We start from the raw sequence: 13989 nt of genomic DNA, 5'->3' as shown, positions 1-13989 counted from the left end.
GGTATTTAATGGCACCATTTCACATTACTGATTGTTTTTACTTGTTCCTTCATTTGGGGCCATATTTCAGAGCCTGTGTGGAGCTGTCACTCTGTTTGGCTCTAGCCATGTCAATTCTGTGCCTCCCTTAGGCCGGCATTTCTCTCTGACTTGGTGAGGGAATGTATTTTGTTCCAACATTAAGCCAATTCTCACCAGAACCTCCCCAAGCTGACCAGTGTAAATTTCGTTCCGATTATAAATTCTTTTCGACAAGATCAAAAGGAACCGGTATATAAGGACACTGGTTGGTATTACTCATGCCGATGTGAAATGATCAAAGACAGAGGGGGAAAGCATCTTCAGAACCATTCAGATATCCAGAGCCACAAAGAGGTCTACCTTGAAGCTATGAATAAATCACATACAAATTTGCCTTTGTGACCATCTGACATCAAACCCATTGACAGTATCCACACCGCATTAGGTGTTCTGTGAGCCAAAAAGATTTGCAGTCCTGTTATCCTTCCTTTCATACCATGGCTGCCCAAAATGGAATAAATTCTTGCTACAAATGCTAGTAACTCTAGCTCCAGAGCTGCCGCTCCACTGAATTGGTGATTTTATTTGTCCTACTAATGGCATTCTACATTAAGCACACAGAGGGGCATCCTGGGCTTGATGCGGGACCTCCCCTTTCTAAACTTCAGATTTTGCAGAGATGATAACCATTTGGTCCCAGTCTTAATATGCATTGCTTTCTGTTGCTTTTTTTTTCCCACCAGTGCTGAATAAGGGCCAGTGTGTGACCAAGTACTATCGTTGGATGCAGAAGAATGGAGGATACATTTGGATACAGTCTAGTGCCACCATAGCTATTAATGCCAAGAACGCCAATGAGAAGAATATCATCTGGGTGAATTATCTTCTTAGGTATATTTTTGAATTTTTTCATTTCCGTCTCAGTTATAAAATATGTAGCCCAATGGTTAATAGCTGACATGTTGTATTACCTCTTGACAGTATCTGGTATGAGATTATATGAGAATGCTGCTTTTCTTTTCACAAGATTCAAAGAAATGGGAAAAGATCAAAGCTCTGTCGGTAGGGACTTCCGGGGCAGATTTGCAAAATGTTTCATGATTCTTGGTCTGCCAGCATTTGGGCAGCTCTGCAGAAGTTGCTTTGGTTTCCCCACAAATGTTTGGGCCAGAAATAGAACACTGACTTTCTCTCCTACAGCGGAAGTGCGCGCACACACGCACACACACACACACTCGCACGTTCTCATACTCACGCACTCCAGCCCTTGTGGAAACTGTACAAAGGGGAAGGGGAAGAAGTGGCACAGGTCCTTCTGTTCCTCTTGTATCCCAGCCCTCTGAAGCTCTCAGCATATTACCTAGAGTTGGACACTCCAGGCATTCAGGTTTCGGTAAGCAAAGGGAGCTGCTTTGCTAAAATCAAGACAATTTCTGTGTAAAAATGAAGGCAATCTTCTTTTGCCTGCTCTGAGGTCTCAAGCAAGTCTGAATGCTGTTTTAATGCATCCTCAAATTTATATCCATTAACGTGGCCAAACTCACCAGTTTCCTAAATGCCGGTGTATGATACCATTCCTCTCTCCTTCCCCTTCTGCTTGCTGCCGATGGATTCAGACTAGCACCAAAGTAACCAAGGCCAACAGCCTGGGTGGTCTTTCTGGGAGCTCCTCTACCAATCCTGCCATGAAGCTATCAGAATGCTCAGCCTGCCTCCCTCCCACCACTGTCATTCCAGTCTTTGACTTCTCTCTGCCTAAAGCCACCAAGCAGGGCCTACATGTGGTCTGAGTAGGAAAAAACTTCCAGTAGGTCTTAGGAATGGAAGTGGTTGCCCTTTGGCTGAGAATCTAGACAGGGGGTACCTGAATCCCATTTTTCTTTGAGACAGTCAAATGGAGCTGAGATACTGACAGCCATGGCTCATCAGCACATTGATCCTTCAGGGTGTGCTCACATCCCTTGGTGATGACTTGAAGGCACACGTGTGCTTGCTACCAATAGCCTATCAATCAGACGCTAATGATTATTGCTCTAGAGAGGGCTTTAATGTGCACCGCTTAGAAGAGTCTTCATTCAGCTACTTTCTTTTTCCTTTTTTGACCTCTTCTACTCTACATTAACTCTCTCTAAAAGTAAAAGTATGGGTATTTAATGTGGCTTTCTCCAAAGCCTGCCTTTCGTGCAAATTCTCCCCTGTGTTTAGGATATGCTCAAGCTGGGTTCTGCAACCAAGGAATTCCCTTACGTAGAAATTTATGGAACAGAGGCTATATATAATGCAGAAGGTTATAAAAACTCACATGCCAAAGAGAAAACAGAATAAAGTATTGTGACACCCACTTTCAGTGGCTAGGCAAAAATGGTATTGTGCCAAGGAGACTATTATTATTAAAAATTAGACATTAGTGACAGGGACAGTGTAGACTGGAAGATGTCTGTCCCTCAGGCTGATGGAACCTAGGGCACTAAAGTAATCCCTATGCTTGCTAATCTCACTCAGGGAGATTTCTTCCTGTCTGGATCTTTCTGTCTTATCAGCCTCATGACTTCTTATTCTGCTCCCAAACGGAAGGTGTGAGAATGGTTAAGGAAATGGCACACCATCTAACTCTGGATCCACGCTATTGGTCTAGCCTAAGATCACATGGTATAAGCTCATGAGCCTTTAGGGCTCCCGGTGCACTTAATTCCATATAGAGGGGCAGGAAGCAGACCTGTCTTAGCTGACCTGGACACTCACCCTGGGTTCAATAATAAAAGACCGTTGAGTCAGATGGCAAGTGACTTGGGAACCCCCATGGCATCTGGACCAAAGGAGACTGAGAGAGGTGAGCTTAGCAGAGGAAGCTCCCCCAACTCTGCTACTCATTGGCATCACTTCTCTAGGCTGGAGTCCTAGCAAGAAAGGCCTTGCCCACATAGCAACTACTGAAATTTGTTTTTCTTTCCCATGTTCTCCTTTGTTCGTCCCTGAGCAGTATTTTCATGCTCCCTCTTCCGGCCAGAATCCCTTACTTCTGGGCCCCTTCCAGGTTTGTGGTTTCCTGTTCTGAAATGACTGCTCCTCCAGTCTTCCTGCCCCTCACAACGTGTGGTAGAATGACAGAGACTGTGTAAGGGCTAAGGCCACCTTTCCACCACCAGGCTCATCTGATCATCTAGAGAAAGCTCTTCTGCTGACGCTAATTCACACTAGGGAGTAAACGTCTGATAAGTCATCTAAGTGGACTAACCCTCCCTAGGATATTGCAGTAGTTACTGAAACAATAATTCTTTAATATAGGTATTTCACTAGAAAATAGCAAGTTGGTAATCATCCATGCTATGCCTCCAGATGGCTGGCCATGATGGAAAGATAGAAAAGGCATCAGAGTTCCCATCGTGGCTCAGAGGAAACGAATCTGACTAGCATCCATGAGGATGCAGGTTCAATCCCTGACCTCGCTCAGTGGGTTAAGGATCTGGTGCTGCCATGAGCTGTGGTGTAGGTTGAGACTCGGCTTGGATCTGATGTTGCTGTGGCTGTGGCATACAGCTCTGACTTGACCTGTAGCCTGGGAACCTCCATATGCCATGGGTGTGGCCCAAAAAAAGACAAATAATTTTAAAAAATGAAAGAAAGAAAGAAAGGAAGGAAGGAAGGAAGGAAGGAAGGAAGAAAGAAAGAAAGAAAGAAAGGCATTTTCCATTTTGAGGCAAGAGGTTTTCCTTGTGCCTGCAGATTATAGTAGCCTCTACTGCTTATACACCAGGCCAGCCTTAGAGTGGCATTTATGGAAGAGAGCTAACACAAACTGACCAAACACACTCGTTTTTTCCAGAAGCGGCTTGTTTCTGAATTAAAAATAGAACAAAAATTAAGCACATTTGTGCAAATGGGGTTAGAACCATTCTGTTGGGGCCTCTTTCACACTGGGACTCTCCCCACTGCAATCAGATTTCCAGCTAACAAGCCACAGGTGTACACCACACGAGCAGACGAAAATGTGATTGTAATGGGTGTGTTGACAGTTCAGTAGCCATAATCCATGCAGCCCAAGTGCACCTGTGCATCTGTCACATCGTTAGGCGCTGAGGGCTCTGTGCCCCCATTCCTCCCCACCCCCCGACATGGCTTTGGAGCCATCTGAACAGCTGAGAAGCTCCGTCAAGGAGCTAAGGCAAAGGTACTGAAGCAATGGAATCATTAGGAGCCCAAGAAAAGACTGGGCACACCAGGAGGCATGGAAATGGATTGTTGAGGGTACTTCTCTCGTCCTCCCTTCCCCCAGATGTGATCCTCGCAGGAACGTCAAGCAGCACGGTTCCCCAGCCCCCAGTGGTACCTGATTACTGAAAAGCTTTTTGGTGGCTTTCAGGTAGCATTTGGGTATTCAATCATTGTAGCAAGGTGCACCTGTACCCCAGCACACACAGTTCCAGCTTCTGTAAAAGTCCTGTGATGAGCACGGAAAAGATGTCACGTTCAGTTTCCAAACTCTCTTAACTCTCAAAGTTTGGGGCAAGGAAATGGGAAGAAGTGGGTGGAAAGCAACCCACACAGAATAGGTGTCTGCACTCCTGATGACCGCCTCCCTCCCCCACAGCAACCCTGAGTACAAAGACACGCCGATGGACATTGCACAGCTCCCCCACCTGCCAGAGAAAACTTCAGAATCCTCAGAGACATCCGACTCTGAATCCGACTCTAAAGACACCTCAGGTATTACAGGTATTACAACTTCTCCATGTTCTGCAGTTTACAGCTTGCCTTTCCAAATGTAAGGGGTGGGCAACGGCCAAAGGGCCATCGTCCAAGCAAAGTGACTGGTCACATTGTATAGAGAGATGTGTCACATCAAGTTATTACTGAGTCTTTCTCAACACACGTATGTATATATACTTCTAAGCCACCACATACATATGCACACACACATGTGTACACATATACTATATATATATATATACGTATGTGGTGGTATATAAAATACACTTATAAGTATATATATATATACATTCATATATGTATATTATAGTATATAGTCATAACATAAAAATAGGTATATTATGGTATTTATGCATATTGTAATATATATTCATATATACATAGATATATTATGGTATATAAATATACACACACAAATATACAGAGAGATTGATTGATTTAGACATCACTTAATGTCAGCCCTCCACTGGCTGACAGAAAAAACACTGCCCTAACCCCATAGCTGGCTCCCTTGTCTTTACCAGAAGCAGACAGCAGGGCTGCCTCTTTTGCTCCAAGACAGATTGTGACTTTGAGCCCCAAACATTCACCTCCTCTTCAGGCTGGGAATGAGGCTAGTGGGATGCTTAATGGCATCAGTAAATGAATCTTTCTGGGTGCTGGACTGTTACCCATTTTCTGAATTTGTGTTGAACAAATCCATTTCTAGTTATATTGAGAAGTATATTTTCTGAGCAGTTCTTTGGAGCACAGAAAAGTTAATGCAAAAATGTACTTTTCCTCCAATCCCCAGACACCTTCCACAAGACACATAGATCCAAGGAGCACACAACTCATACAATTTACAGCTGCAAAAAATCCTAAGCCTGTTCTAACCCAGCCTCTTCTTCTACATAAATGAAGGCCAGAGTAGTTACATGATTTGCCCAAGGTTCCAGTCCAGGCTGCAATCCAAAAGCATCACAGCAGAGTCATAAAATCAGCCTCATCCCTAAGTGTTCTGAGGTTATACATCACTAGGGAAATCCATCCTCCCTAAAATGTGCCAGATGACTAGGGCTCCCCTTCCACAACCCCCCCACCACCACCACCTTAGGGAGCCCACTCTCCAGGCTTGTAAACATATCCCTCCACTCCACACACAGCTTCACGAAGGCCCTATGGAGGGGAGGAGCATTCACAGAGGAGTTTGGTTGTTTTCCTGTGTCCTGAACTACCTTCATTTGAAAGTTCCTTAGTAGAGCAGGGTGAGAATAGACAACCCCTGCTATTTATTATGTAGTATAAAGTAGTGCGCAAAAAAGACAAAAAAATCCCTGCTCCATGGAGCTTACATTCCAGTTGCGGGAAGAGACAGAAATAAATAAAAATAAATAAAACATACAATGAATCAAATGGCATTCAGTCTGATAGAGAAAAATAACTTTAGGAATAAATAGCATGGTTTTCAATACTGAGCAAATATTTGCCAGTGGAAGGTGCAGACCTCTTTAGAAAGTCACCTTGCATATCATCAGTTTTCTGTGCCACTAACACCTTAAACCAGCTTATTTACTCTGATTCCCTGAGTATTTTTGCAGAACTTCTCCAACGTTCAGGTGCCTAAGAGTCACCTGGGGATCCTATGCAACTGAAGAATCTCCAGGTGATACCAATGCTGCGGGTCCATGGACTACACTTTGAGTCAGGGCACAGCTAATCTAGGCCCTTTAGAGAGAGAAATCCTGAGCTTTAAGTAACCAAGGCGGTGGAGCAGCTCCAGATGGGGCAAGCCACCTCCCCCTCCTTCCCACTCCCCTCCCCCCGCCCTACCCCACTCACCACTGCAGGTGAGAGATGGATCTGGCCCTGCTAACCTGGCCTCTCCTATGTCTCCCTTTCCCGCCCCATCCCCGCCCCGCGCGGCCCGGCCCCACGCAGAGGATAATGAGAACTCCAAGTCCGATGAGAAGGGGAATCAGTCCGAGAACAGCGAAGACCCAGAGCCCGACCGGAAGAAGTCGGGCAACACGTGCGACAACGACATGAACTGCAACGACGACGGCCACAGCTCCAGCAACCCAGACAGCCGCGACAGCGATGACAGCTTCGAGCACTCCGACTTTGAGAACCCCAAGGCGGCGGAGGACGGCGGCGGCGGCTTCGGCGCGCTGGGCCCCATGCAGATCAAGGTCGAGCGCTACGTGGAGAGCGAGTCGGACCTGCGGCTGCAGAACTGCGAGTCGCTGTCCTCCGACAGCGCCAAGGACTCGGACAGCGCGGGCGAGGGGGGCGCGCAGGCCTCCAGCAAGCATCAGAAACGCAAGAAGAGGCGGAAACGGCAGAAGGGCGGCAGCGCCAGTCGCCGGCGCCTATCCAGCACGTCGAGCCCCGGCGGCCTGGACACGGGCCTGGTGGAACCCCCGCGGCTGCTGTCCTCCCCCAACAGTGCCTCGGTGCTCAAGATCAAGACGGAGATCTCGGAACCCATCAACTTCGACAACGACAGCAGCATCTGGAACTACCCGCCCAACCGGGAGATCTCCCGTAACGAGTCGCCCTACAGCATGACCAAGCCCCCCAGCTCGGAGCACTTCCCGTCCCCGCCGGGCGGCACGGGCGGCGGGGGGCTGCACGTGGCCATCCCCGACTCGGTCCTCACCCCGCCCGGCGCCGACGGCACCGCCGCAGCCCGCGGCAAGACTCAGTTCAGCTCCTCGGCTCCCGCGGCCTTGGCCCCCGTCGCCTCCGACCCGCTGTCGCCCCCGCTCTCGGCGTCCCCGCGGGACAAGCACCCCGGGGGCGGGAGCAGTGGTAGTGGTGGCGGTGGCGGCGGCGGCGGCGGCGGCGGCGGCAGCAGCGCCCCGGGCGCCTCCAACTCCTTGCTGTACACTGGGGACCTGGAGGCGCTGCAGCGGTTGCAAGCTGGCAACGTCGTGCTGCCGCTGGTGCATAGGGTGACCGGGACCCTGGCGGCCACCAGCACGGCCGCGCAGAGGGTCTACACCACGGGCACCATCCGCTACGCGCCGGCCGAGGTGACCCTGGCCATGCAGGGCAACCTGCTGCCCAATGCGCACGCTGTTAACTTCGTGGACGTTAACAGCCCCGGCTTCGGCCTCGACCCCAAGACGCCCATGGAGATGCTCTACCACCACGTGCACCGGCTCAACATGTCGGGACCCTTCGGCGGCGCAGTGAGCGCGGCCAGCCTGACGCAGATGCCCGCCGGCAACGTGTTCACCACGGCTGAGGGACTCTTCTCCACGCTGCCCTTCCCAGTCTACAGCAACGGCATCCACGCGGCACAGACTTTGGAGCGCAAGGAGGACTGAGCGCCGCCCCGTGCGGCCTGGGGCCCCGCCCGGAGGCATCGTCGGCGTTTTCGTTTAGACCTTTGATTCTAGCACTTTGAATTCGAGCAGGTCAGCATCTTCTCTCACCACGACGGTCCCCTTCCCGTCCCCCCTTTCTTTCACTTGACTCATTCTTTCCTGTAAAGATATGTTTATTTTTGGCCTTCAGAGGGTCAGATGACCAGTTGCCTGCCATTTTGTCTTCTTCTGAGATGTGTGTTGGGTTGTTTTGCTTTCCTTTGCATCTTTATTAAGATGTCTTTACTGTGTATATGCCTCTGCCATAGAATACTCAGTCTTGTGGTCAAGAGAATTCTCAAGTGACAACCATTGGGTTTTCTTCCTAAAGATCTTGATATGATCAAGATTGAAAGAGACAAGCATAAACAATGTGCCCTGTTTGACTAAGTCAAATGAAATGGGGTGGTGTTTGTTTTTTGGTTTTTTTTTTTTTTTTGGTTTTTGTTCCTAATTCCTTTAAAAATAGGATAGTATTTTAGAATTTTATGCAGAATTTAATTCTTTTGATGGTTAAGATTTTAAGGTTTTCTTACTTGCACATAAAAATAATTTGGGTTCTTAATTTCTGGCCTGTGACTAGAATGTTTAAAAAAAAAAGTTGGACTAAATGTTAATTACTGAAACATTAACTTAATTTCTAAAACCATGGTGCTATCATTTATTAATCTGTAATGTCTTCATACAAAATGCAGCTCCTGGGCTGGGTTTTGGGGTGGGGGGAATGTGTTCTGTCCTGGTCTGGAGTCCGTTGCTGCAGTCTCCTTGGTTAGTTAAGACAAAGCCCTCATTAACGTTTGCTGCAGGACTTAAAATTTTTTACCTCCCAACTAACAAACATAGCCTCACATTAAATTTAATGGGTCAGGAAAGCCCTTTTTAAAAGGGCATTTGGAAAACTCAATCAAACTGATTTGAGGAGCAGTTTAGGTACATATTGCCTTTTGCTGAGCTTTTTTTTCCCTTTTCTCAGTCTAACTGAGGCTAATTTTTACAACTTCAATTAACACTTTGGAGTAAAAGAAGGAGAAAAAATATTTAACTTTAATTTTTTTTCATTTCTTGCTTAAAAAAAGGAAGGTTGGTATTTGGGGGGACTGATTTGATTTGATGGATTTTTTTTTTCCCCCCTTTGGTTCTTTTCTTTCTAGGTTGGAACCAATAAGGTTTAAAACTAAAGAATGGGTTAAAATATAAGCTTCAAATGGATTAACTGCAACTGAAAACTGCACATTAAGTTAAAAAAAAGAAAAAAAGAAAAAGAAAAAAAATATATCCTATTTTGTCTTTGTTGCCAGAAATCAGTGTAGTGTCAAACACTCCAAATGACTGTCAAGTATAAATTCTTCTTCAACTCCATTTTTGGCAGCTGTTTGTTAAGGCATCTAATAACAGATGTGAGAACTGTAACGTGTGCGCTGTGTACGTGTCCTTGGCTGTCAGCCCATTGCAGTTTCCATGTGTGTTTCTATATGCGGTATATACTAAGATAATGTAGTTGTTTTGTCCTTTGTCCTCTCTGTGCTCTATCTCTAGTCCGGAGTGGTACAGTCCCATTCCTGCAGTCCTAGTGAATCAGTGATTCTTGGGGGTTAGTGATTTTTGTGCGGTGGCCTTCCTCTGTAATGTCACCCTATGCTGCTTCTACTGTCTGTGAATCTTCCGTTTCACTTTTTACGATTCCTGCTGTTGCTTTTGCTGGTGTATATTCTCCCAACCGCTCCCCTTTCTCTCCCTCCCTCTCTCTCTCTCTCTCTCTCTCTCTGTTTCCCTTTTCCCTGCCTCACCTTCCCCTCCCCACCCCCCAACTTCTCCAAACTCTTTCTCGTTCTCAGAGATAAAAAGACTCTTAACTAGCTCAAGGTTAATGGAGCCATTTTTCCCACAACGGAATCCTGGGTACGACTCTTTCTTCTGGAGTGCCACACAAAGCACTGAAGAAAATGCTCAGATATATAAAATAAATTGATGCCATATAGCCTCAGCTGTTAACATTCCCAGAGTCCCTTGTGCTCTACCTATAAGCAGTGGGTGCTTTTCTTTGGTTTCCTTCCAGGTTGGCTGATGGAGCAATATATAAAACAATTTACCAGTGAGACAGAAAATTATTTCAAAGGTCAACCAACATTTTTTTAAAAACAAAAGGGGAGGGGGTCATGGACTATAGAATTGTCATATATATTTGTTTATGTGTGCAATGCTAATATAGTAACTACGGCTGTCCTTTGAATATCACTGTGTTGAGTGGATTCCTTCAGGATCTTTGAGTCCATGAGTTGGGCCCAAACCACTGTGGAAGAGTAAAAAAAGTTAAATGCCACAAATTTTCATAGTGCACTTACTTGAAGGATTTAAGGAGATTTAGAAGGTGAAGAAGGCCAATCACAAAATTTAAAGATTAATTTTGGAAGCTCTACTCTAGCTATCGAACAATCAAAGGAATGCACCTATCAGCTACAAAGAACAGCTAGACAGCTGTTTTGTGTTTTTTTTTTTTTCTTTTATAAATGTTTCTGTGTTGTGTCAAAATGATTCCTGGTGATTTAAACTAACAGATAATCACAGCTGCTGTCTAAATCCATAGTGTTAAAATTACAAAATGAAAAAAAAAAAAAACACTTCATTACCTGTGAAGACTGTGTCTGTGTTTTTAACTATTTCTTGTACAAATATATGAAAACTTTTATGAGGAGACTGGTGCCAAGTAGCTGAATAATGGGGAAAGGGATATTCTGTTCTTAGCAGTGTTACCAACTCTACAATATATATATAAAAAAATTAAAATGTTACAAAGCGACAGCTATGGTACATTTGTTTTGTGTGAAGCTAACCGGACCTAACTTCCTGAGTGCCTGGCTTATTTTGAAACATTTTTTTTCATTGACCATTGATAATGCTGCAAATCAGAAATGTACATACTTCATTTACAACAGGGTTCTTTTTATACTTTTGTAGATCCTCATACATGTCACATACATGGTTGTCTTTATGTAACTTAATTTTTCATCCGCAGGTGCCATTTTCATAATAAACTTCTCTTGGATTTGTTACTATCTGGCATCATTTCTTTTACATGTAACCATCCTAACTAATGAAGGCTGGTAGTATTTGTTTAAGCAGGTACCTTGGTCATTATTCTTGATTTAAAAAAAAAAAAATTTAAAGCATCCATATTTTTGCTAGTTTTGGACAAAATACATAGCTTGTGTACCAACAAGGCTGACAAGGCACAGATTAAGATGCTAATCCAAATACTACACCAAACTTGCAACCATCCTAAATTTTCAGCTACCCCAACTCATTGTCATATGAGCATTATTATGCACATTATCAAAGCTGAACAACAGGCCCACAACATTAACCACTATGGAAAGTGTGCATTTTTTCTTGATTAATGCACAGTAAGTGATGACAGTTTTCATACATTAATCATTTAAAATGCACTAGATATTTTCATTTATTATGAGCTATAATGTATAACCAAATGTTCCATTGCTTCTATCTTCTCTGTATACTAAATATGTATTTTCTTTCTCCAGATAAGACAAGTCACGGTTGTGCTGTATTATTTGGTTAGGTCAGCATGCAGCTTGTCCTGTTTTGAAGCAGGTCAGCTGGCTGACTCCAAAACATAAATCGAGGCAACTTCAGCTGCTCTCCCAAAGTTAAGGATACAGGTGGGTCACCTGTTAGATCTGTGCTCTACAGAAAAGAGATGTGATTGGATGGAGCAGAAAGAAAAGGCACTTTGTCCAAAAGCTCCCAACTATAGTAAATAGCATGTCCTAATTTGTCTTTCAAGGGTGCAGTTCAAGGGTGCTTTTGGTTAATGGAGGATGGCTTCAGCCTGGTGGATGTAGAAATGTGGCTTTGGTTGGGGAGCCCTAGACCTCTCTACTGTGCCCTTTATGGGTCCCCTGAAATAAAGTATTTAGGATTAGAAATAGAGAAGGGGTGATAGAGTACACAGAACTGGGCCCTCATAACTACTGCACCAAAATTTATCTTTCCCTTTTGCTCTTGAGGGTCAGAAGAACAGAGTAGAGCACAACTGAGAAGCAAACAAATTGATGAAGCCCGAAATGCAGTCCCATACAGGTGACAATGAGTGTTGAGCCAGCTTATCCAAGGCCCTCTGTGGGCATGTTGATGGATCTGGCTCTTAGCAGTGGCTTCCAAAGCTTTAGATGGAGAAGGGTCTACCAAGGCAGATGGCTGACCCGCTGAAGGCTGCATGGCAATATTGGCCATAACACTCTAATGTTAGGCAGCCCTTCAGCCCTGTGATCTGGAGGTGGTAGCAGTTGTGAACTGAAAAAGGAAAGTTAGACATGCTGATGAGTGAATTGAAATCCTCACAATATCTGGAGCTTCTGCAGTAGAAGTGGTAAAAATCCTAGATTCTTACCCAAGCTCAAGCCCCCCTTAACATCAAGTTTCCTGTCCTTTATTTGTACCCATCAATGCTAAGATATGTCACTAACAAAATAAAGAACATATCTTAGTGGAAAAAGATGGAGCGAGCACCAGGCTCAACCCCAGTGACAGTTGGGAAACCCTGCCATCCCTGGGGCACAGGACCTCTCCCTCACCTTTGTGGCAGCAGGTCACTTTGCCAAGGCTCCAGTTTGTAGGTTATGGACAGAATGGGGATCTACAGCCAGCTCTCTGCATCTTCTCCTTACTAGCTGAAACTGATACTTGTTATTTGGCAATTAAATGTAGAAATTAAAAAAAACTTTAAGGTCACAAAAAGGACAATAGGGAAGATTAACATCCAGTTGAGCATAAAGAAAGTGGTCTTAGTCCTTATGAACTGTAACTCATCTTCACCTATTCCTAGTCAAAGCCTTTACGTGTTGAGCATGTGAAAATGATTTAAAACCAAGTTGGCCTATGCATCACATTGAAGGTAAGAGATAATGTATATTATCAAGCCCAAAGGAGAGTCTGTTCAAGCCAGGAAGATTATTGTTTGGGTTCAAAAATTAGAAAGAGTGAACGACTAGGGAGACAAGCAAGAACGTCTTGGCTAATGCTTCATATCATGTAGTAAAAAATACAAACCCTCTTCATGAACATGATTTCTGAAGAATGATGACAGCTAGTGGGCTTAAGAAACAATTCTGGAACACTAAGGTAAGCTAACACCCTTAGATACTTCTGCTTTTCTTTATCTCCTGGGAAACCACCATAAAGGGGGGGCAACCTGGTAAACTTGCCAGGGGCACAAATCATGGCTTGATCATCTTCATGCCCCCCCCCCAATGGTGCCCAGCTCAATGATTCATGAGTAGTCTTGACTCAGCAAAGATCTAAACACTGATGGATGAGGACATGTGGAAAAAAGAAAGTGAAACATGACTTGTCAAGAGGCAGAGATTCCGTGAAAAATGTCCATGTTGTTTGGCTGGATGGCTTAAGTTTCCACCAGGATACTGGCAAAGGAATGGCCAAGTGGATAAGCAGCAGGTTCATTCATTTCTGCCTTCCTGAGTAGTCCATACAGCTGGTACAGAGTTGGCCATCAAGGAATATTGGTTGGAGGATGTGTGTGTGCGTGTATGTGTATGTCCACAATATTATTTATTCTGTATTCAGCAATAAATTATATACCACAAACAGAAAGCAGGAAGAGAAAAGAACCCAAGCAGTTAGTAACTGACTTAGTAAACTTTGGACAGCTAGACAAATGGAGAACACGCATCAGACCATAACATCTTCTATTAAAATGGACCAGTCATGTAGCCCCAGATGTTATCTGGTGCCTGATGGGCTAGAAGTCCCATTGTATCTCTTGCTCAGGACTCTGAGCTTTTAATTAAAACAGCCTGAAACTGAAGTCACTTCTTAGCAGCCCAACCAAATTGTTATTTCATCTTGAACCTCTAGTCCACCAGAACATGTT

At 44.8% G+C, this 13989-nt stretch overlaps 1 protein-coding gene across 3 annotated transcripts in view; it reads left to right on the top strand.

The window, feature by feature from the left end:
* The window catches only part of NPAS3 (neuronal PAS domain protein 3), an 866013-nt gene extending 857538 nt beyond the window's left edge, over positions 1 to 8475 (top strand). For 2 of the 3 annotated variants that reach the window (XM_047795435.1, XM_047795434.1), the window contains exons 9-11: positions 765 to 912; positions 4610 to 4734; positions 6649 to 8475. In XM_047795435.1, coding sequence (XP_047651391.1) covers positions 765 to 912; positions 4610 to 4734; positions 6649 to 8042 — 1667 coding nt within the window. In that variant the 3' untranslated portion in view covers positions 8043 to 8475. The remainder of the gene's footprint in view (positions 1 to 764; positions 913 to 4609; positions 4735 to 6648) is intronic. The other variant, XM_047795436.1, reaches the window with a different exon arrangement.
* The last annotated feature ends 5514 nt before the right edge of the window (positions 8476 to 13989 follow it).

The sequence above is a fragment of the Phacochoerus africanus genome, chromosome 9 (genome assembly GCF_016906955.1).
Source record: "Phacochoerus africanus isolate WHEZ1 chromosome 9, ROS_Pafr_v1, whole genome shotgun sequence".
NCBI classification, from domain to species: Eukaryota; Metazoa; Chordata; class Mammalia; order Artiodactyla; family Suidae; genus Phacochoerus; species Phacochoerus africanus.
Note: the sequence above shows the minus strand (reverse complement) of the source record. Positions and strands in the feature narration are given on the sequence as shown.